Source organism: Alosa alosa, chromosome 2 (assembly GCF_017589495.1).
Source record: "Alosa alosa isolate M-15738 ecotype Scorff River chromosome 2, AALO_Geno_1.1, whole genome shotgun sequence".
NCBI classification, from domain to species: Eukaryota; Metazoa; Chordata; class Actinopteri; order Clupeiformes; family Clupeidae; genus Alosa; species Alosa alosa.
The window spans coordinates 18,075,084-18,095,619 of NC_063190.1; the positions used below are offsets into that span (position 1 = coordinate 18,075,084).

Here is a 20,536-nt window from a genome sequence, read left to right on the forward strand (position 1 = left end):
CGGGACTGCCTGGAGTTCAACCGTTTGGCCGTGCGGATGTACTCCAAGTTCTTATGATCAGTCCAAACAAGGAATGGAACGGTGGACCCCTCCAGCCAGTGACGCCACTCCTCCAGGGCAAGCTTCACAGCCAGCAGCTCTTGGTTCCCCATGTCGTAATTGCACTCAGAGGGGGGACAACCGACGTGAGAAAAAGGCACAGGGATGGAGCTTCCTATCCTCCGCAGCCCACTGAGAAATCACAGCACCGACTCCCACATCCAAGCGCCCACCTTCACAATGAATTGCCGGTCCACATCAGGCATCTGGAGGATGGGAGCGGAGGTGAACCTTGCCTTGAGGGTACTGAAGGCTTTGTCGGCTGCTGGGGTCCAGGTGAAGGGTTGCTTGGGATAGAGCAGTGAGAGGAGCAGCAATGGTACTGGAGTTCCGGATAAATTTTCTATAGAAGTTAGCAAACCCCAAAAACTGTTGCAGCTTCTTTCTGTTCTCCGGAACTGGCCATGAAGTGACTGCTGATACCTTGGCAGGATCCATTTGGATACTTCCCTCCACCACGATGTACCCCAGGAAGGCCACTGTCTTGACGTGAAACTCACATTTCTCCGCCTTGGCGTAGAGGGAATTCTTCAGGAGACGATGAAGGACTTGTTGGACATGGTGGGTGTGTTCAGACAGGTTTCTGGAGTAGATCAAGATGTCATCCAGGTAAACGAAGACAAACTTGTTTAACATGTCCCGCAGCACGTCATTCACTAGAGCCTGGAACATAGCAGGAGTGTTGGTGAGGCCAAAAGGCATAACCAGATACTCGTAGTGGCCTGTTGGTGTATTGAATGCGGTTTTCCATTCATCTCCCTCCCGGATCCGCACTAGGAGGTAAGGCGTTTCTGAGATCCAACTTGGTAAAAACAGTGGCTCCCTGGAGCAACTCAAAGGCAGAGGTGAGCAGAGGCAGAGGGTAACGGTTCTTCACCGTGATGTCGTCGAGTCCCCTGTAATCGATGCAGGGGCGAAGAGATCCGTCTTTCTTCCCCACAAAGAAGAAGCCAGCACCAGCAGGAGACGAAGATGGGCGGATTCATCCTGCGGACAGAGAGTCGTTGATGTAGTCCTCCATGGACCTTCTTTCAGGAGCAGACAACGAATAGAGACGGCCCTTTGGAGGGGCTGTTCCAGGGAGGAGGTCGATGGCGCAGTCGCACAGTCGGTGAGGGGGCAGAGAGGTGGCTCTTGCTTTGTTAAACGCTTCTGAGACCATGGTAGCATTCTGGGACATTGGAGAGGTCAGGAGCAGAGTTGGTGGGTACTGGCCGAGGGGGTAGTGCGGCAGCAAGCAGGCAGGTTCGGTGACAGTCCTCTCCCCACTCCCTGATCACCCCGGTCACCCAGTCGAGCTGAGGGTTGTGCCGGCAGAGCCATGGGTAACCCAGGATGAGGGGTTGGCCTGGAGAGTGGAGCAGGTGAAACTGGATAGTTTCATGATGGTTTCCGGACAGGCTCATCAAGACTGGAGCCGTGACATGAGTGACCAATCCGAGTAAGTGTCCGTCCAGTGCCCGGGCAGGAATAGGAGGTGTCAAACGGTGGTTCTCCAGTCCCAATTGGCGTGCCAGCTTGATGTCCATTATGTTGGCCAGATCGTACTGTCACGGTTCAGACAGACGACCAGAGGACCATAATTGCGTCACACCAGAAAGTTTATTGAAACTCAGGGAAAAGGGAAGTAGTGAAGGCTCCAGGGCTTCCAGGGTCTACCGGGATTACAGGGGTTCCGTCCAATGTACTGTGTCTGTGTCCCCCCCAGTGGCAGCGATGTGTCCCATGACGCCGGTGGTGGGTGGTCCGGAAGTCCTGGGGGGGGGGGAGCACAGACACAACAGGGCGGATGAAACAAGGCAGAAGTACAGTTCAAGGGAAATCCGAAATCGTAGTTGCAAGGCAGAAGGCTGGTCAGAGATACCGGGGTCGAAGAGTAGTCAGGAGTCGTTAAGGCAGAAAGCAGGTCTGGTTTTCTGGGGCAGAAGAGTAGTCAAGATTCAGGCAGGTCCAGGGTCACAAAACCGGGGTCAGCCAGAAGCGCAAGCAAACAGGTTCCGGGTGTGAGCTTTGCAGACGATCTGACAAAGGAGAGCTGAAAGACAGGGCTTTAAATACTGGGAGAGGTTAGTAGGTAATGCAGCGCAGCTGGCAGAGTAATTAGAGCAGAGCAGAGACAGGTGGAGCTAGTTAGGCTAAGTAGAGAGAGTGGTGAGCAGAGTGGAAAATAATGGAAACCAATTAAGGTGGTAACCCGGTGGAGTGAGAGGGCTCATGACAGGTGTATCTGACTTAGAGAAATGCTTACTGCCAAACGTTTCATACTGCTTTCTGATTGATGCAACAATATGAAGATATAGTTGATATTAATAACAAGACATGTCAGATAGTTCTTGTTAATTCTGTAATGAGGATTATTCCAACCTGTGGTTTTTGGCTTTTTGACCCAGCTGGTCAGAGATCCACTGCCTTTTGCTGCCTCCCGCAGCTCCTTCTCCCTCTGCTTTCGCTTCCTGTCTTTAGTGGGCATCTTTGCAGTGCAGAATATAATATCATGTTTTATAGAACATAATGCATACGAAAGCTAGAAAAGATACACACAATTTGAATGGTGTAAACTGGAACTTAAGTTTTACATTCCCTATAAAGCTTTAATCATCTGAACCTGAGCTGGAATTGTTTTTTGGGTTTTTTTGCATTTAAATTCTAGCATTATGCTATTTCAATGATGATGGTGGGACAGGCTATTATATGGTTTAGCAATTTGCAAAGTAGTCTAATGCAGTGGTTTTCAAAGTGGGGGCCGCGAGGGGGTGCCAGGGGGGCCTCAGCAAGTTGGAAGGAAAAATAAAAGCAACAAATACTGTAAATACATTTGAAAAGTTTAAAATATACCTATTACTATGAAGATTGTTATACAATGCCATTATAATAATGTGACGCCCCAAATACATTTTTTACACACTGTATGCTCCATCGCGAAGTGCTTGTGGCTAAAATAATTATTAGGATTAGCTTAATGTATTTTTACATTTGCCGTAGTATTGTCGATGGGTTTAATAACACATCAAGGGGGTCCTTGGCTAACCTGACCCTAGCCAGATGAATTTCGCTCCGCCTAGCTCCACTCATGAGTGAAACTAGGTGGAGCTAAGCGGAACGAAATTCATCTGGCTAGGATCAGGTTAGTCCTTGGCCAGAACCTAGTGGTATTTGGGGGGCCTTGTCGTGGAAAAGTTTGGGAACCCCTGGGCTAATGTACTGATAAACATTTTATAAATGTTCATATTTATTCATTATGTATCAAGAAGAATGCGTGTTGTAGCAGACAGAGCTGTAACACATTTTTCTCATTTCTCTCCTTGGTTCTGAAAATTCAATAGGAGTGCATGTACTGTAGCCAGGGCACAGACAGGTCTTTTCAGTTTTCATTAGGCTATTGTCTACACAGAGATCATAGGCTATAAGGCTACATCTTATTGATTAAATTCAAAGCTAGCCAGGTGTAGCCCAGTGCATAAAGGGTTAACTTCTAAAAGCCAGCTGGCCAATGAGAGCGCGACCCCTGCGTCTCCACAGCAACCACGGAAAAACTTTTGAAAGAAATCAAACGAAAGACACGAACCAACAAGAATAATCTATCAATAAGAATTCAATAAGAAGAGAAAAGGTAATTATTTGATCCAATAATAAGTTAGAACATGGTGTAATATGATAAACATGATTAGTAATGAAATTAATATGATATAGAAACCTGAACGAGAACATAAACCTGACCGGAGGGAAAACGATTGACAGGACTAGCGTTAAATCGAATGGATTGAAGGTACATATTTAACTGAAATATCTACAAGATTAGAACAAGACTAAATACATAAATAGTAATGTAGACATACTGTAATTATGATCGTAGACATCCAGAAGACAAAACTTCAAACAGAACTGCAACTTTCTGAACTGCCTGTACTGCATCGAATGCTGGCTTCGGTGAGTTCGTTTTTTTCCGTTAAAAGTTTATGCTAAGCTAGGTTTGCTACTAGAGCTACTGCTGGTGCAGCACCATAAAAGCCTAACGCTAGCTTGAACTCCGGTAATGTTTAATAAACCTTTTAACATAGACCAGTTTCATATAATTTATTTATTGATTTAATTTATTTGATGTGACTATTTATTGGATGTTTTGTACTCTGAGACCTGGATACATGATTGTTTCTGGCCTGTATATTTACAGGTCAGGTTTTTTATAGTGGATAAAAGATCTGAATTGATGGCGAGCCTCCCAGAATCCCGAATCTGAACTTCCCTTCACCTTTCATTTCCCTTCACACCACTGTGGTAGGACTGTAAGACTGACCCAGACTGACCTTTTGACTATTCCCTGACTTAACCTCCTGATAACTTCTGAATGAACTGAATTAATTGATTGTGACACATTGATCGTTGATATTGATAATACATTTTGTTGAATTGATACACATACATACTATAATACACTGAATATTTATTGTATATATTTTTATTTTCTTGTACCATTGAAAGATCACATTGAATATTTTAGAACTTAGGTAAGATAAGGGTGCACCCGAATATAGAACCGTATATAGAACATCTGATATTGTTATTTATTGCACTGCACTTTGTATTCTATTTATTTCAATCTATTCATTGTACTTATTGTTATTTATACCATTTTATTCATTCACTCCTTTTACTTATTAAATGTCATCATTATTCTAACATAAACTTTAGCTTGTTGCATCCATCTACCTCCAGTAGTCTTATCTAGAAACTTCTGATTCTGGTCCAAGTAACTAGACATAACCTAGAATATAGTAAATTGAGCCGAAGTGCTACACAAGCTTGTAGCCTAGCCTATGTCGTCGGCTTATGACGATTTAGAAAAGGTTTGCCTACTCTGTTTTATGAACTAGGTCTACTAACCTAAGCTACTATAACATAGTAACCTAAACAGAATATGTTATGAACGTTCAGTCTTAGATTTTTGAAGCTGCCAGGTTATTGAAATGGATGGACCATGACATGATTAAAACGGGTTTGATGACCTACTTCATTAAACATGAAACAACTTTAAACATTTTATTCTCTTTCTCTAAGCTGAATACTATTGCATGTTCAGATAGGCTAACTGCCAAGTGACCTTACCGTGCTCCCAAACGTCTCCTGCAGCACTGTGCCTGCGTGCACCTTCTGAGAGTTCACTCAATGGATGACATCACGGATTGGTGGCCGCAAGGCATTTCAATTATCACAGAACATTTTTATTTTTGTACATTTCTAATTTCACAAACTATTAATGAGACATTTTAGTGAATATTCACGTTGGAACTAGCGAAAGTATTACACATTTTAAAAAGTAAAAAACGGGTCTTGTCAAAAGGGCATTTGGACATCAAAGGGGCAAAAGGGCAGGTGCCCCCCTTCTCTGCACGTGCCTGGTGCGCGCCTTACAGAAATAAATGCCATTTTTTAATTTAGCGATTAAAAATGACCTGACTTGACCCGAGTTTACGTGTGTGTGCCTATGGTGTCTGCACTCATGATTCTCTACAACTTTTTACTGCATTGCCATGAACAAAGTAAAGGCAAAAAAGGTGTTTCTTTGCCGAACAAATTGGGATGCAATGTGCCTTGAATTGGATACCATGCAGGAATTTGGTAGGATCTCAAAACCGGATTATGAACATTCTTTGCCATAGAAACACACAATAGCATTGGATTATAAACATGCTTTGCTACAAAAACAGACAAAAACGTGAGGTAAGTCGAGCTATATGAAGTTATTATTTTGCCGTCACTTCGTCTGTTTTATAACCCAGAAGGATGTACTTGGTATCAAATGATAGCTGTGTCTCCTCTTTCATCTGACATGCGTGGCATATCTATCCGATCACAGGTCCGCGAGTAATTCAAACGAGAGTAATGGGTGTGCAGCATTGGTTTTTGTACATGACATTATTTTGCAGTCACTTTGTCTGTTTTTAACATACTTGCTATCAATGGATAGCCCCGTGTCTCCTCTTTAATCTGATATGCTTGTCATATCTATGTGTTGACGGGTTCTCGAGTAATTCAAACGAGAGTAATGGGTGCAGAGGTGAACGCAGAGAAGACAGAGTAAATATGGTGCAATTTGATTTAATTTCATGTTTTTTGTTTTAGTTTTATACTTTAAAGGTGCCATGTGTAAGAATTGAGGTAAAAATATCCAAAAAAATTAGCTACACGCATCAAAAGAATGAGAAGAAATAAGGGCAATGATGTAATTAAAAGAATGACAAGGTATAGTGCTGCAGAGATATCAACCTGAATTAGCATGCTAAATTACTAGCCACAGCCCGACAGGTGTCATAATACCAGTTTCTGCCATGGGAGGCGGTATGCGGGCAACATACCTCAACCTCAATTCTTACACATGGCACCTTTAACGTACAGACAAGTGCTTGGTCTTGTTGGAAAGCCCCACTTCTGCTCTGTCACTCCATAAAGGTTTCATCTCGCTGCGATGAACAGTTGCGGAGCAATGTAGGCCTAACAGGGAAGAAAGGGTGTGTTTTTGACGCACTTTGCGTCAATCGGGTTTTAAGGGTTAAAATCTTACGTGCCTTGCTCAAGGGCACTTCAGCCGTGCCGACTGGTCGGGGTTCGAACAGGCAACCCTCCGGTTACAAGTCCGAAGCGCTAACCAGTAGGCCACGGCTGCTCCCAAATGAGAGCCTGAGTGTAAAAATCTATGTGGATTGTTGATATTGGATTATTGAATTGTTATTGTATTGAAGTGTTCAATATTTCCTTATTAAATTCTATTATAAATTATGTTCTAATGTCATCTCTATGTATTTTCATTTCAAGTCAGTAAAAACCCAAAGCTAATGTAATGATAATGATGACAATGACTCAAAGAATGTTTTTTAAGAAGCAAGATAGGTCTTTAATTCATTGCTGAGTTGCCCACTAACAGCCCATTTTGATAATTGACCAGTAATTATTTATTGCCCACGGGAGATTTCTGAGATGCACAGATGTGAACAATATTAACTTATTTACATGGTATAATGATGCCCGTCCGAAGAAAGTGCCCAAAATTGCCATTTTGTTTATGCTAATTAGATGGTCAAAAACTCAAAATTCTGCTTGGGAACAGGGCTAGTTGGATTCAGCACATGTTAATTATGATACAAAGTCCTGTTCCCAACTTTTACGAAGAAATGCCTCTAGAGCCATATACAAGGGCTTTTTCTTGAAATAGCACGTCTATGACAGGTACATCAGGAACAGCAGAAACTCGTCAATGGGTCTCAGTTTCTGTTGAGATATAAAAACAAAAAGCCTCTGTTTAGTTACCTTGACATTGTTATTACAAAGTATAAATCAGAAAATAATACCAATATCAGCTGGTTAGCTTTTACTTTTTAGTTACTGTAGATATAGTTAACTCCACAATTGTATAACTCCACAAACCAACAGGGGCAATTACGAAATAAAAGTTTGTATCCAATTTCAGAGTTACATTAGGCCTACAACTCTTAATATGCACGTCATGTTAGCACATTTGTTACTTACCGTTGTTGGACTGTGCTGATGCTGGCAGAGGCTGTCTTGGCGCTGGTTATGGATACCATCTTGTGGGTCACAGCAGGTTCAATTAATGTCCAAAACGCCATGAAACTCCTGTAGGACGCAAACCTGGTATAAAAGCGCATGTCCTCATCTGATCTCCCTAGAGATCATCCCTAGCTCCCTAACCTGGCGACGTAGAGCTTCGTTCTCGTGGGCCAAATTACTCACCCTCGCTCCTGTTTGAGGGACTACACAGTTGTTATGATCTGGTGCCATTTCGGTCTCCATCTTCGAGTCTGACTCTGGGGCAGGACTCTCGGCCCGCGAACGCCGTTCCCAGATGCTCGGTCTGGGCGCAGGTAGTTCGCACCCATTCCATGAAAAGTAAAGTGGTACAGCTCCCTTCTTCAGTCCCCCGCAGCCACATTAAAATCAGCCTGCTTAAAATGCCAACTATACCCGGGTGTTTTTGGTCGGGTTGAATGTACCGCAGCGTCAACAGGGAATGCGTGAAAGCTAACTTCTCTGTTGTAACATGATGATGAAACAGTAAATAACGGTGTGCTGAGGCTCTCATCTTCTGAAAGGCAAGTCGCCTCTCTTGAATCCTAAAAACACTCATTGAAATAATTATCTCTCTGGTAATGGAACTCGGTCGCTGTTGTCTCTCACTCTTGCATCTTCCGCTCTCGCCTTCAGGTGCAGGCGCGTCGGGCTCCAGTTCGCCCTGTCGGGACATATTTTCCTAATAATGACCGGCGTTCTATACCAGTTTTTCCCAACCTTTTTTTCTTGAAGGCCCCCTTGCCTGTGTCTAAGACAACCCAGGGCCCCCTACCCGAACTCCTACCCGCACACACAAAAAGTATAAAGTGATTAATTACAAACTTATAAGTTCAGAGGTAATAAATAGCTACATGAATTTAAATGTGGAACAAAAATTAATTTGGATTATACAGAATTTTGATTATCCAATTGGGTGTGTTATTAGGATTTTATACATTTAATGTGCGCAAATATAATTCTGGTAACCTTACAACCTCAGCCCTGGCAACATATTGTGCGGACCCCCTGCAATTTCTGGCGACCCCCATGGGGTCCGTGGACCCCAGGTTGGGAACCACTGTTCTATACAGGGGGTCAAGAGCGTGCAGATTAGCCGGCATGTTAGCATACGCCATTTTCAAATATGGCGCTGCTAGGAGCATTTGGAACCAGCGCCATGCACGAAAATCCATGTTGGGCACAAGCTCTCATGCGCGTACATGTTGGTGGGCGGGTACCTATCCGGTGGCTACAGCCAAACGTTATTCAGTGCGTATTTCTTGAGGAGCCTATGAGAAGACATGCATATTGTGGTTGTTTATCCATCATATGACAAATAAAGAAAATTGTATTGATCTTGTTTCGTTGTTGTTTGTCCCGAACAAACATAGCCTAAACATGATTAAAGACAATAAATTACACAACAGAGGCATAAAGACCTTGTCTCGTTACACCATGGGTCTCCAACATGTTGCTCTCAACCTATAGCCGCCCCCTTTGGAGCTTGCCAGAGGCTGAAGCACTAGGCTACTACATTTAAACACAATTATTGCCGCGAGGCATTCCAGCCTACGAATTTAATAAAAAGTAAACCATGCATAATTTAAAAAAAACTCAATTTAGGCTACTTCGCTATGCAATAAGGTTTCCATTAGAGCACAGCGCACGTTCAATGAATGAAGGAAAGGCCTTGTCTCGCAATAAACAGCTGGAAATTCCAACACTTTTTCAACTACACGAAACTTTACAGTGATCATCAAATACCCTCTAGATCTAAACGCCCATCAGTCTCAACATTTAACTATATAATAAAAGTCAAAAAGTAAATTAAATCTCATACCAAAACCGAAAATAGTCTGCGTTTGATAGCCTGGTATGCCGCTCCAAACAAAACGCATGTCTCACAATAATGTAGAAAAGGTCTGCCTCGAATAAGCCTACCTCAAATAAATACCTGTGCTTTGCACAGCCTAAGTAAATAGCAGACGCCGGACATAATTTAGGATTTACGGAAAGTATGCCATCATACGATGTTGGACGCCTGGCGATGCTCTGGCCGTCTACTGTGCCTCCGACACCGCTGCCTCATTTGGATGGTAACTCCACAGGTGAGCGCGAAGATTGGATGTCGTGGATGCTCAAGTAAACTGTTTTTTTTTGCTGAGTCCGCAGACAACATTCTCTTTAACGGTTACTTCACCATCTGCGGTGTACAACTCAAAGTAAAGACACCACATTTTAGATGAGTTGGGGACGTAATTGTCCGCTCAGGCTGACCGTTCTGTGCGTTATCTTCAATATTATTTTCAAAACAGGGTGGCTATTGAGGGCTCTGTCTCCAGTCATTATTGTGGCTCTACTGGCTATTATTGGCTTGATTTGGTCATGGGCCAACGCTAGAATACGTTTAGAGCACCAGCTATGAGATGGCAAACAATAAAATAAAAAACAAACCAATCATAGACTGTAAAAATGCGCTACACTTGGCACTAAAAACCGAATAGTTTATTTATAGTTCGACTACGGATATTTCACGTCATGTTCGAATGCATATTTGCAGCAGGACAGCAGGCAGACCGCTCTTAGTTAGAGCCGCTGTTATCCAATGAAATTAAGTTGCGCTTCAGGGTGACTTCACTCGGACTCCATGCGCGTTCCCGAGCAACTTTTTCTTCTTCTTGTTATGAGGCAAGGACTTTATGTGCCTTATCGCCACCCTCTTACTGGAGGACGACTCTTTTTACAGAATATCCAATAAAAATCGACGTTGGTCCATGCGTCATTTCCAGCTTTGTAACTTGGCGCATGGTCAGAGCCGACTGGCGCTGGATCCGAACCCCAGTGTTCAAGATGGCGTTGACTATGAATTGGCCGGATTTACTAGCCTAGCCTCCACCGTTCATTTGTATGGAGGGGGAAAAAAAAAAAAACACTTAACTCTTTCACCAGCCACTAAAATGATTAAAATGTGCTACTGTCCAACTTGATCTAACTACACCTACATAATCTGATTTTAATATGTAGGCTACAGATATGTAGGCTATATTTAACATTTATTTTCTATTTGGTCTGTTATGAAATCATGCCCATTTAAGCACAGCTCAGTTGTAAGAAACTTAAATACATGCATGCTTAGCATTTTGTGAAAAGAAATCATTAAGGCTACATTGACAAACTCTTAACCTTGAGCTGACTATATTTTCTGATTCTAATATTTACAGATATCTAGGCGATGTAAGCACAGCTTAGTTTTAAGAAATGCAGCCGAAAGACCATGTTGAATTTTGCTTTAATTTATTTCAAAACCGGATTACTCTGGAACAGCTAACTATACACGGGAATGCATTACACCTTTGTGTTCGGTAAGGTCTGCTGTTTATTCTGATATATGGTTTGTCATGTGTTGTGTGAAGAGTGTGTAGGCCTATGATTTTCCACCGAGACGAATGGATGTGGAGAAGGGCGCAGAGAATAATTATTAAATCTCTTGAAGTTATTTTTTATTACAGTAAACAGTGGCTAGCTAGCACCGTTTAAAAGCGGAGAAAAAGCTCTTTCATGTGACACATGTGTGATGAGTAGCCTACTTCTCGAGGAGTTTAACAGAGAAGAATGCGCATGTGAGCGTTTTTTCCCCCATTTCAATCTGAATATTGGTGGGGACATTTCAGTCGTAATTTGACATTGATGTGGACACGTCCTTCGGTCCCCGCTCAAATCTACGCCCCTGTTGCCATGGACATAGACAATATCTGTGACAGGCCATGTTAGACATCCTTTTAGCGGTACGTATGGCAAAGCAACCCTGAGTATTTGAAGTATCCTACCGCATTCTACCTCGTAGCTCACCGCATTAGTTAGCTTAAACGCTAACATATGGGTCGCAACTTAGTGACTATGGGAAATCGAGGGTCCCAAGGCCAGACCAGTTAAGAAACACTGGTCTATAACATGCACTTCCAAAGGAACAGTAGCCTGGAAAATCCAGACCCTGGTAATCTAGAAAGATTAAGGGTCTGGCCACGAACAATGTAATGGCCCAACGAGGGGCGGCAACAAGCATGCATTTAAAAATCTCACTGCACGCCATTGGATAATACTAGACCATGTTTACTCTGAATGATTTAGGACTTTGACGCAATCGGATAACACTACGACCAATATTTACTGTCCTCCTACGTTGCAGCGCTGTCTTCATCAGTTTAGCTGGTTCCCCGGAATGCAATGGGTAAAAGTAACGTGCATCATTGCCAGTGTCTCGCAGAGACAATTCCATTGTGCTCTCGCGAGAACTCTGGATTTCCAGGGTAAAGGAACAGGCTACTCAGATAAACATCTCAAGTTTCATGTTTATTGTCATGCATTTAATAGAGATACATCATTAATCATTTATGAAATTCTTAAACTATAAGATAATAAAGAGTGATTGATAGCCTTGGCGATCCCTGCCTACAGAATAAAACAAAATCTTACGATTCTTTGCATAGCTATTAGTTTACAAAATCTCTGACAGTATCTTGTCTGCAGCCTGTTTCCCAATTAGCTTGTTAAGGTCTGTGTCTCCATTAGGACATGTAGAAAGGACCCCTTTGAGATTCTCCCGTGGAAATCGTAGAATCTTTCCCCTGGGCATATGAAAGGCCAGGGTCACATGGTCCCACACATAGAATTCGTCATCAACTTCATCTACATGAACTTGTCTCTCCTCTCTGTTCTCAATTAGTCTGAACCTGTGTGTTCCAGAGATGGCTTGAGCATGCCAGATGATCTCACCATCCCTGTAAGTACACACCCCCTCATCATTATCACCCAGCTCTGGGTAAGCATCGTAATCATGAACATCCGGGCTATGAATCAGCACAATATACCTGACCAACTGCCTGAAGATTACAGTCTCATAAACCCTAAGTACAGGCCTCTGTTCTCTACAGAATTGTGTGCTGTACATCTGCAGAACATCAGCCAGTGAGAAAGTGAACCGGAAGTTTCCATAGCGAGACGCGTCCCCGAATTCAGGAGAGGTGGTGAACTTGCGCAGGAAAGGCTCCTGTCTTTCTTTCTCTTCTGGACTCCGATCAGGGAAGAGTGTCTCCAGGTACCTCTGCTCCGCATTAAGGATCTCCTCTGGACCAATCACAAGTCCCCATCGCAGGAAGCTACTCCTCCATCCTCCTATGAACCCACCATATTTCAAAATGTCTTGAAGCCCTTGTGAAGCAGTGACATGAGATATTCTGGGCACATGGAATTCCACCGGTCGAGGATATTGTGGAACTTGATATGTTCCATTATCATTTGGTTCCACACATTTATCAAGATAATTGTTCCTGAAGTGTATATCATCTATTTTGATGTGCATGTTACTGACATAATGCTCATTGCTTCTTCTCTGTTGGAAGTCAACCTGTATGGGGAAAGAGCTCTTAGTAGACCTCTGCTGTTTCATGTATCCTTGTTTTCTGTCCTCTTAATTGTTGTTCTGTGTCTGTTTTGTATACAGATAATAAACTGAAATGATAAACAATGCATATAAAGCGTTGGTCTATTTCTTTAAAGGGAAACTTGGCAGGATTTCCCCCTCTGCTGGAGAAATTGTGCATTATGCTATTTCAAAACTGTGGGAAAAGGTAACGATAAAGCACATGGATTTGTTTACAAGCTAGCGAACGGTTAGCATAAGTTTGGCAGAACTATGTGGATGTTACAAGGTAAGAAACACGATTTAAAACGAGTTTCTTGTTTCTCACTTCTCTTTCCGGGTAGTCTCAATGTTGCAAGGTTGGTTTTCCGCCTGGGGGCTAGGGCTACGGGAAAGTCACCATTTTCACCGGAACAGGTCATTTAACCATCCGAATGATTTCTAAACGGGTTTATTACGTTGAAATAGTTGCCAAGTTCCCCTTTAAGTGGAATCACTATGCACTCTTTTTCCTGTTGGTAATTCTCCATGCGCAGTGATAGTTTACTTTCAGTAAAATTCAGTCAATATAAACTAAGTGATGTTTTACAAGTGAACTTTACCAGTCAGTCAATATAAAGTAAGTGATGTTTTACAAGTGAACTTTACCTCTGAGTGTGATTGATTAGTTTATTGTTATGTAGTTAGACACAACACTGTGTTAGTAATGCCCTGTTGAACCCTTCCTAATTTCACTATTCACTACCTACCTGATGCAGACGACGATCTTCCATTTTTCACATCCACCAATTTAGTCTGCTGATGTCTGTGTCCGTCTGTGTCTGTGTGTCGGTGCTGTTTAAAAGGAATCCAACTGGCTAAATAGATACAGCTAAGAGCGACTTAGGCTTTTGCTTGACACAGTATGTTCATATCCAGCCAATCATTAACCCATATATCCTGTCTATTTTCAGACCAATTTTACTACCTTAACCCATAAACCCATAAAATGATTTCTACCCATAAACCCATAAAACTACTTACCTACTTTAAGTTTCATATTCATTGTCATGTATTTGAAAAATATGCAACGTTGTTTGTCATTTAAGTACTACTCTAAGCACTTTACCAAATAGAACAGCTTCGAAGCCAATTTGATGGTAAACAAACTTGTGATATAGGGGAATCATTTACCTTGTATAGCCATAGAGCAGATTAGCGAAGGATCCAAACTGGTGTTTTAGGCAATCAGAAGCTAAAGAAAAACATCAGTGCTGTAATTGGCATCCCTGTGGTCAACTTTCGCTTTGGTAGTCTGATCAATGCTGACTCTCAAGACTACACTGCAGTGAATTGTTTCACCATATTCAACCATGACACATGGCCTGAAAACAGTGATGACCCCGTCGAATATGGATCTGATACGGTGGAGGCCCTCGTGGAACACTTTGGTGATGTGCTAGGCAAGTTGCGATCATATATGGTTTGGATGGTTCATCAGATTATGATAAATCAGTAACTTTATGTTGCGCTCTAGCTTTGGATGCCAGCTTGAAGCCCTACAAGGGGAATGGCAGCGTGTTAAGCCACATGTTTCAAGTCAAAATTGTAATGTGGTATGAAATTATTTGTTTAATCCCTATGACTTAATTGTTTTACAGAACCTCCTGCACCTAGTTGAGGTCCTGCTGATTCTGCCTATTTCCGCTGCGCAATGTGAATATGGTTTCTCAGCGCAAAAGCGCATCAAGAGCTCCTTAACAAAAGTGCATGCAGCATGTTCAGGGGGATCGGACTCAAGCCATGAGAAGTTTTGCTTACACTATACTTGAAGGTATCTACATACCTACGTGTCATTAACATTATAAACAAGTCATAAACATTTATGACATAACACTTCTGTCATTAAGTATCATTCGGTTTTTGTCATGACAAGTTAGGGTTAGGGTTCAATTGTCATGACAGTGTCCTACATGATTGGTTTGCTTGTGCAGCGGCCATCATAACTGCATTTTAGTCATGTGACCTCTTTTTTGCAGTACCATAGAGGATAAGAGACAACATTTTATTTGTCACATACACACATAATGGATACAGCAGTGATAGGCTATGATATTTTTTCTCAGCCATTGGAACAAATCATTACTTGGATGTAGAGGTTATTGATTATGCGACTTGCCCTGGATCTGTATTTATGTTCTTTTTGGCTCTCCACAGAAAAGCCTGGACACATTTCCTCTTTCAGGAGAGCGTGACTCAGAGAGTTGCCAAAGAAGGGCCGAACGTTATTCGATAAGGAGGAAAAAGAGGAAATAGAGGCAGTGGTATGGCCACAACAAAAAACAATGGTGGCACAGGTGGCACTCTAAAGAAAAGGAGCAAAAGAGGCTGAGGGCAAAGAAAAAGTGCCCTATACAGTAGGGGTGGACGGATCGATCTAAATATCGATAGTATCGATGCCAACACTGGTATTGGTATTTGATCGACATAACTGTAATTGAATCGATATTTTAATTTAAATATCTCTCCTCTACGTTCACTATTTGCTTGTGTCTTCCACCTCTACAATTGTTAGAAATGAGCATGAGCAATCACACACATTTTGTTGTAGACCTAGTATAGATCAGACATTCAAATAATATATGCAGCCCATTGAAACGTGTATAAACATAGTATTTTGTGCACATGTGACCTGCTATATTTAGGCTAAATTAAAACCAGAAAAAAGGCAGAGATTTTTGTTATTCGTTATTTATTTATTTTTTAAAAAGGCTGTACAATTTGGTTTGCATTTATTCTACAGTGCCTAATAACTAATAATTTTGTGCTCTTCAATACATTTAATAAAAATATATTGCCTAAAGAATTGATCATTCATTCACCTCAGAAATAATGACATCCTGCTCTCCCCTACACAAAAGTATTTTTTTTTTTTAGTGAAAAAAGTATTGTATTGGTATCGGCAATACAGACCCTATATGTATTTGGTATCAGATCGATACCAAATTTTGCAGTATCGCCCACCACTACTATACAGTAGTGGGGTGAGAGGCTGAGGTTGTACATGTCTCGTCACCTAAGGCAGGCACATAAGTGCTACATGTTGTGTCTCGTCACCTAAGGCAGGCACATAAGTGCTACAAAGAGGATGGTGCCCACCAAAAAGAACATTAAATTGTTGTTAAACTTAACTAAACGGCAAGAGCAGTTCCTGGGGCAATACACCAAGAAAAAAAATTCTTCCAGGAACTATTATGTCCTATCTATATGTAGCAGGTAGACCTCTGCCTGCTATTTCCAATAGCACCTGCCAGTGCTAATGAAGGGGGCGGGGCATAGGCATTTAATCAATCTGGCACCAGTGGAGTGCTACTTAAGAGGGGCAGCAGCCAGTAGCAATGTAGACTCCACTGGTGTAGCCCCTGTCTGTGCTACCGTTAGGTATGCTGTCTCCCCATAGACATTTCTGATATGTATATTGTGGTGTTTTCATTGTTTAATCTTCTGTGTTCTGTTCTTTTAGGCAGCACAGTCATGCTGGTGGGGTAACATGGGTCGTGCTGCTGTCTTGTCTTGGTTTTGCTTTGGTTATTTGTTATGTTTAGTTTTTGTTTTGCTTGTCTTGTCCTTTTGTTTGTGTAACTTTTATTGTGTAACGTTTTTTAGTAGGGAGGTGGCTCTGAGGGGGGGCTAGTTTAAGCACATGTGTGGTGTTTCTGGGGTATTGCTTGTATTGTAGCTTTCCTGTGTGCCTTTGCTGTGTAACAGCTGAACCTTTTATGATGCATGCATGGTATCGGTGTGAACTTCCATAGTTGCCACCCTCAGATCTCCACTTCCCAACCATTGTGTCTTAATAAATCTTTTGCTTTGCTCGAATTCATGTCTCCACCATGTAATTTTCGAACCTGTGAGTGCTGTCTCAGTTTAGAGGTACAATCTCAAGATTCCCTGATGCATTAGGCCTCAGTGTGGTGTAGTCCGGCTACTGTGATTGGCCCCTTGGCCCTTCCTATGTATCACCCTGTTACATATAGTATGGCATTACTGGCTGCAGTACCAGCTTCATCTTGGCTGCCCTGATGCCTATCATGTAAGGGCATGCATTGATGTGGTAGGTACTGTAGGTGGGTTGCGGCCTACTGCAAGGATTCCAACCGGCGCATTTTGGAGAAAATGGAAAGTGATATGGGGAAATTAACTACACCACAAATGGCCAAGTACAACGAGTAAGTAAGTGCTTCCAGACAAGAGGCTGAAGGCTTGGTGTTGTTGTCCTGAAAACACAACACTTCTGCTGCTCTTACATAACTTGCACCACTATGCCACTTTCTTTATTACTCAGGTCAAACAGAACTACCCAAGCCTCTTATTGGCCTGACTTTGCACTAGTTTTTTATTGACTGTCTATGCACAATTTCAACAAAATTTTGCTGCTCTTATTTTTTCATTATTATATGTGCCCTCTTATTTACTTATTTACTTACTTTTTTGTTTACTTGAATGTTATGTTTGTCTGTGGACTTAAAATTGGTAAAATATGTCTTGTCTTCACCGTGGGATAGTGAGAAACGTAATTTCGATCTCTTTGTATGTCTGGAACATGTGAAGAAATTGACAATAAAGCTGACTTTGACTTTGACTTTGAAAAACTTTTGCAAACCCTTCCATTCATCCCTATCCAACAGAGACATTATGACTTAATGAAGGACAATTTAATGGTCACCATCTTATTGACAAATCCCAACTGGTCAGGTGTCCCAGCGAACATGCTGAAGGAGGAGGTTGAGGACACCAGGGAGCTGCAGAAGGCAAAAGTCATCTCTGTGAAAGAACACTAAACTGCATGGCACAACAGGGGTCCACCCGTTATTACACCGTTTATTACGACAACCCTCTATTACGACATGACGTTATTATGAAATGCCTCTATTTAGACATGCCCCTACTGTTTTTTTAGTACCGCTATTGTGACATGACCTATCCTAATTTTTTTTAATCAAATTTTTAGTAGGCCTACCTCTTTCTGACATCACCAATTCTCATTTTCAATTTATTTCTGCAGTTCCTGTATCCTATCAAATTCCAACTTCCTAGATGCATGGATGAGCTGTACACTGCAAAAACTGCTTATCTAACAAAATCTAACCAAGTGTTATTAATCTTATATCAAGATAAAAAAAAAAAATTAGTTGGTATTGTTTTCAGTATAAAGACACTTACCTAGCGCTTTTTTGTGAAATCATTTGACTTAATTTAAAAAAAAATTGACTTATTTTAAGACATCTCATCTTGAAAACAAGCAAATTTGTCTGCCAGTGCGTTGAGCAAATTTGTCTTGATAAGACTCCTTAAAATAAGTTAAAGTCTTCTTAAATTAAGTCAAAATGATCTTTTGAGAGGGCGCTAGGTAAGTCTTTTCATACTAAAAACAATACCAAATAGATTTTTTAATCTTAATATAAGATCAATAACACTTGGTTAGAATTCATTTTTTGCAGTGTAGTCATGTCATCTGCACCACAGCTACATCAACAATCCCCGCCATCCACTCCAGACAATGTTTTTCCCAATAATTGATAGGCTACTTAAAAATAAATAAGAAGCACAAATAAGGCTCTAGGACCTGAGGTTTGGACTTTTTTGTTACGAACAATAGTCCTTGACTGATTCTTGCGTGTTTTGAGAGAATCTTTTTTAATCACGACTCTCGTAAGTCAAGCATCAAGAACAGAATAGGCTAATCTATAGCACACCCGCTGTCCAAACCCCTTTCGGGAAAATTGACTGAATGAAATTACATATTTTTGTATCGGTATGGTTAAATGAACCCCATGATGGTCATTGTAGAGCAAATAACCTACTTTACATTTTATTCGTTGTCTTCATCTTTTTTTTTTCAAAAAAACAATTCTTAGGTATCCATACTCAAGTCTAATTACCACCAGACACAAATAATCATCACCTAGGTTATGCTCTCTCTCTCTCCAAAATCGGCCCACCCTACTTCGCAAAAGTCCACTCTGTTGAAAAATCCTGCCTACGCCACTGTTAATGACCTCATGTCGGAGTGGCAGGACGTTTGAAAAAAGGTCAAGTGCCGCTACTCCGACAATGGATAAACAGATTGTCGCAGTAGTGGGACGCTTGAAAATGAATGTTAATGCCGCCACTTCGACAATTAGACGCCAATGTCTAGCGGCATGTCGGAAAATGTAACCGGCACAACAGCCTTGTAAAGGTGATGATAAGCAATAAGGTTTGTCCCTATGAAATAGCCGCTGCTACCCAAACGTGACATAGTTGCATGAGATCTATTAACTCTTCAACCCTGGTTTACCATTGACCTATCTAAACTTTTTTTTTTTTGTTTAAGACTCAGACTAAGACTAAGTTTATTGCAAAATCACAATTTCACACTCTGTATTGCCTAGGAATTTCAGACAGCAATGTAACCCCTTCCTTTATGGTCTCTTATTTTACCCTGTGCTCTCATTGACCTGTAAAAAACAGTTTCCTTAATCAAAACGTCATCAAAATCTCCGGTGTCCCAGGTCCACATGTTCTTCATCTTGGACTTAAAAACAGCAGTAAAACTGATGGCACCACACTGCTTGTTGCGCGCATTTCCAAACCATGAATGAACTTGATAAAAAAGACCCCATCAACACAGATCTCTCTGGAAAGTCAACAGATTGATTCGAAGAAGAACAATCAGTAGCATTATTTTCTTTCACAGTAGTTGGTTTACAGTTATGGCACATATTCAGAGTTAGTAGAGTTTTCTTGTATAGCGTCCTTTTCTCCATTACCACCTAAACTCACAATCCAACACGTGGGTTGACCGCCCGTATTTAGTGTGTATTTATTATCAGTATTAACCTCTCAAGCTCTGCCTCGGTTAGAACTATGGTAGCCGTCACATATCAAAAACTGGCACTATTTCCGGACTCCAGGGCTCGTCAAAACATAAACTTTTCTCTGAATAAGCAATAACAAAATATTAATATAATTTTGTGTACTATTTTTTGCCATTGCTTGTGTGTGATGCCAATGAAACACTCTTTCGGACACAAAATAAATAGTTTCATTTTGCCTGTTAAAGGTGCTCTGAGCGATGCCCGCGTTTTTTAAGAGCTAAACCATTTTGTCACTTACTGCAAACATCTCCTAACCAAGCGTTAGCTGTCTGTGTCCTTACTGTAAAAAAAACGCAATCTCTGTGGACAAACAAAAACAACCTGGGCAAACCTAGCCCATAAAAACATAAACTGTTTGCAGCACGGGAGGGAGGGGGAGGAAGTAGCGAGGTAGCTCTCTGTTTAGTTTGAAAGTCAACAAAAGTGACGTTACCCCATCGCCCTATGTTCTTGCATTATTTTCCCCCATGATCATATTGTTTCAGTTATCCAAAAGGGTCGAAGGATGCACTTTATTATATGGCAATTTTGGAAAAATAACTAATAAAAGTGAGGT

At 41.5% G+C, this 20,536-nt stretch overlaps 1 protein-coding gene and 1 long non-coding RNA gene across 2 annotated transcripts; one reads left to right on the forward strand and one right to left on the reverse strand.

Moving 5' to 3' along the window:
* Positions 1 to 3,618: 3,618 nt before the first annotated feature.
* LOC125291170 lies at positions 3,619 to 4,776 on the forward strand. Its single transcript, XR_007192941.1, has 4 exons — positions 3,619 to 3,709; positions 3,790 to 3,865; positions 3,953 to 4,026; positions 4,271 to 4,776. It is a non-coding gene; the product is annotated as an uncharacterized LOC125291170 (long non-coding RNA).
* Positions 4,777 to 12,027: 7,251 nt separating this feature from the next.
* LOC125310752 lies at positions 12,028 to 14,652 on the reverse strand. The gene is made up of 3 exons (XM_048268421.1): positions 14,624 to 14,652; positions 13,831 to 13,952; positions 12,028 to 12,834 (listed from the first exon to the last, which is right to left on the reverse strand). The coding sequence occupies exons 1-3, from the start codon at positions 14,650 to 14,652 to the stop codon at positions 12,158 to 12,160; spliced, it is 828 nt and encodes a 275-aa protein (XP_048124378.1). The 3' UTR covers positions 12,028 to 12,157.
* Between the last annotated feature and the right edge of the window lie 5,884 nt (positions 14,653 to 20,536).

Coding starts and splice junctions, on each gene's coding strand:
- LOC125310752 (XM_048268421.1), bottom strand. CDS start 14,652: ATGTGGCTTAACACGCTGCCATTCCCCTT. Junction 13,953..14,623: donor AACACGCTGCCATTCCCCTT/GTAGGGCTTCAA, acceptor AGTCGCTCTTAG/CTGTATCTATTTAGCCAGTT. Junction 12,835..13,830: donor AAGATCGTCGTCTGCATCAG/GTAGGTAGTGAA, acceptor GTGGGTTCATAG/GAGGATGGAGGAGTAGCTTC.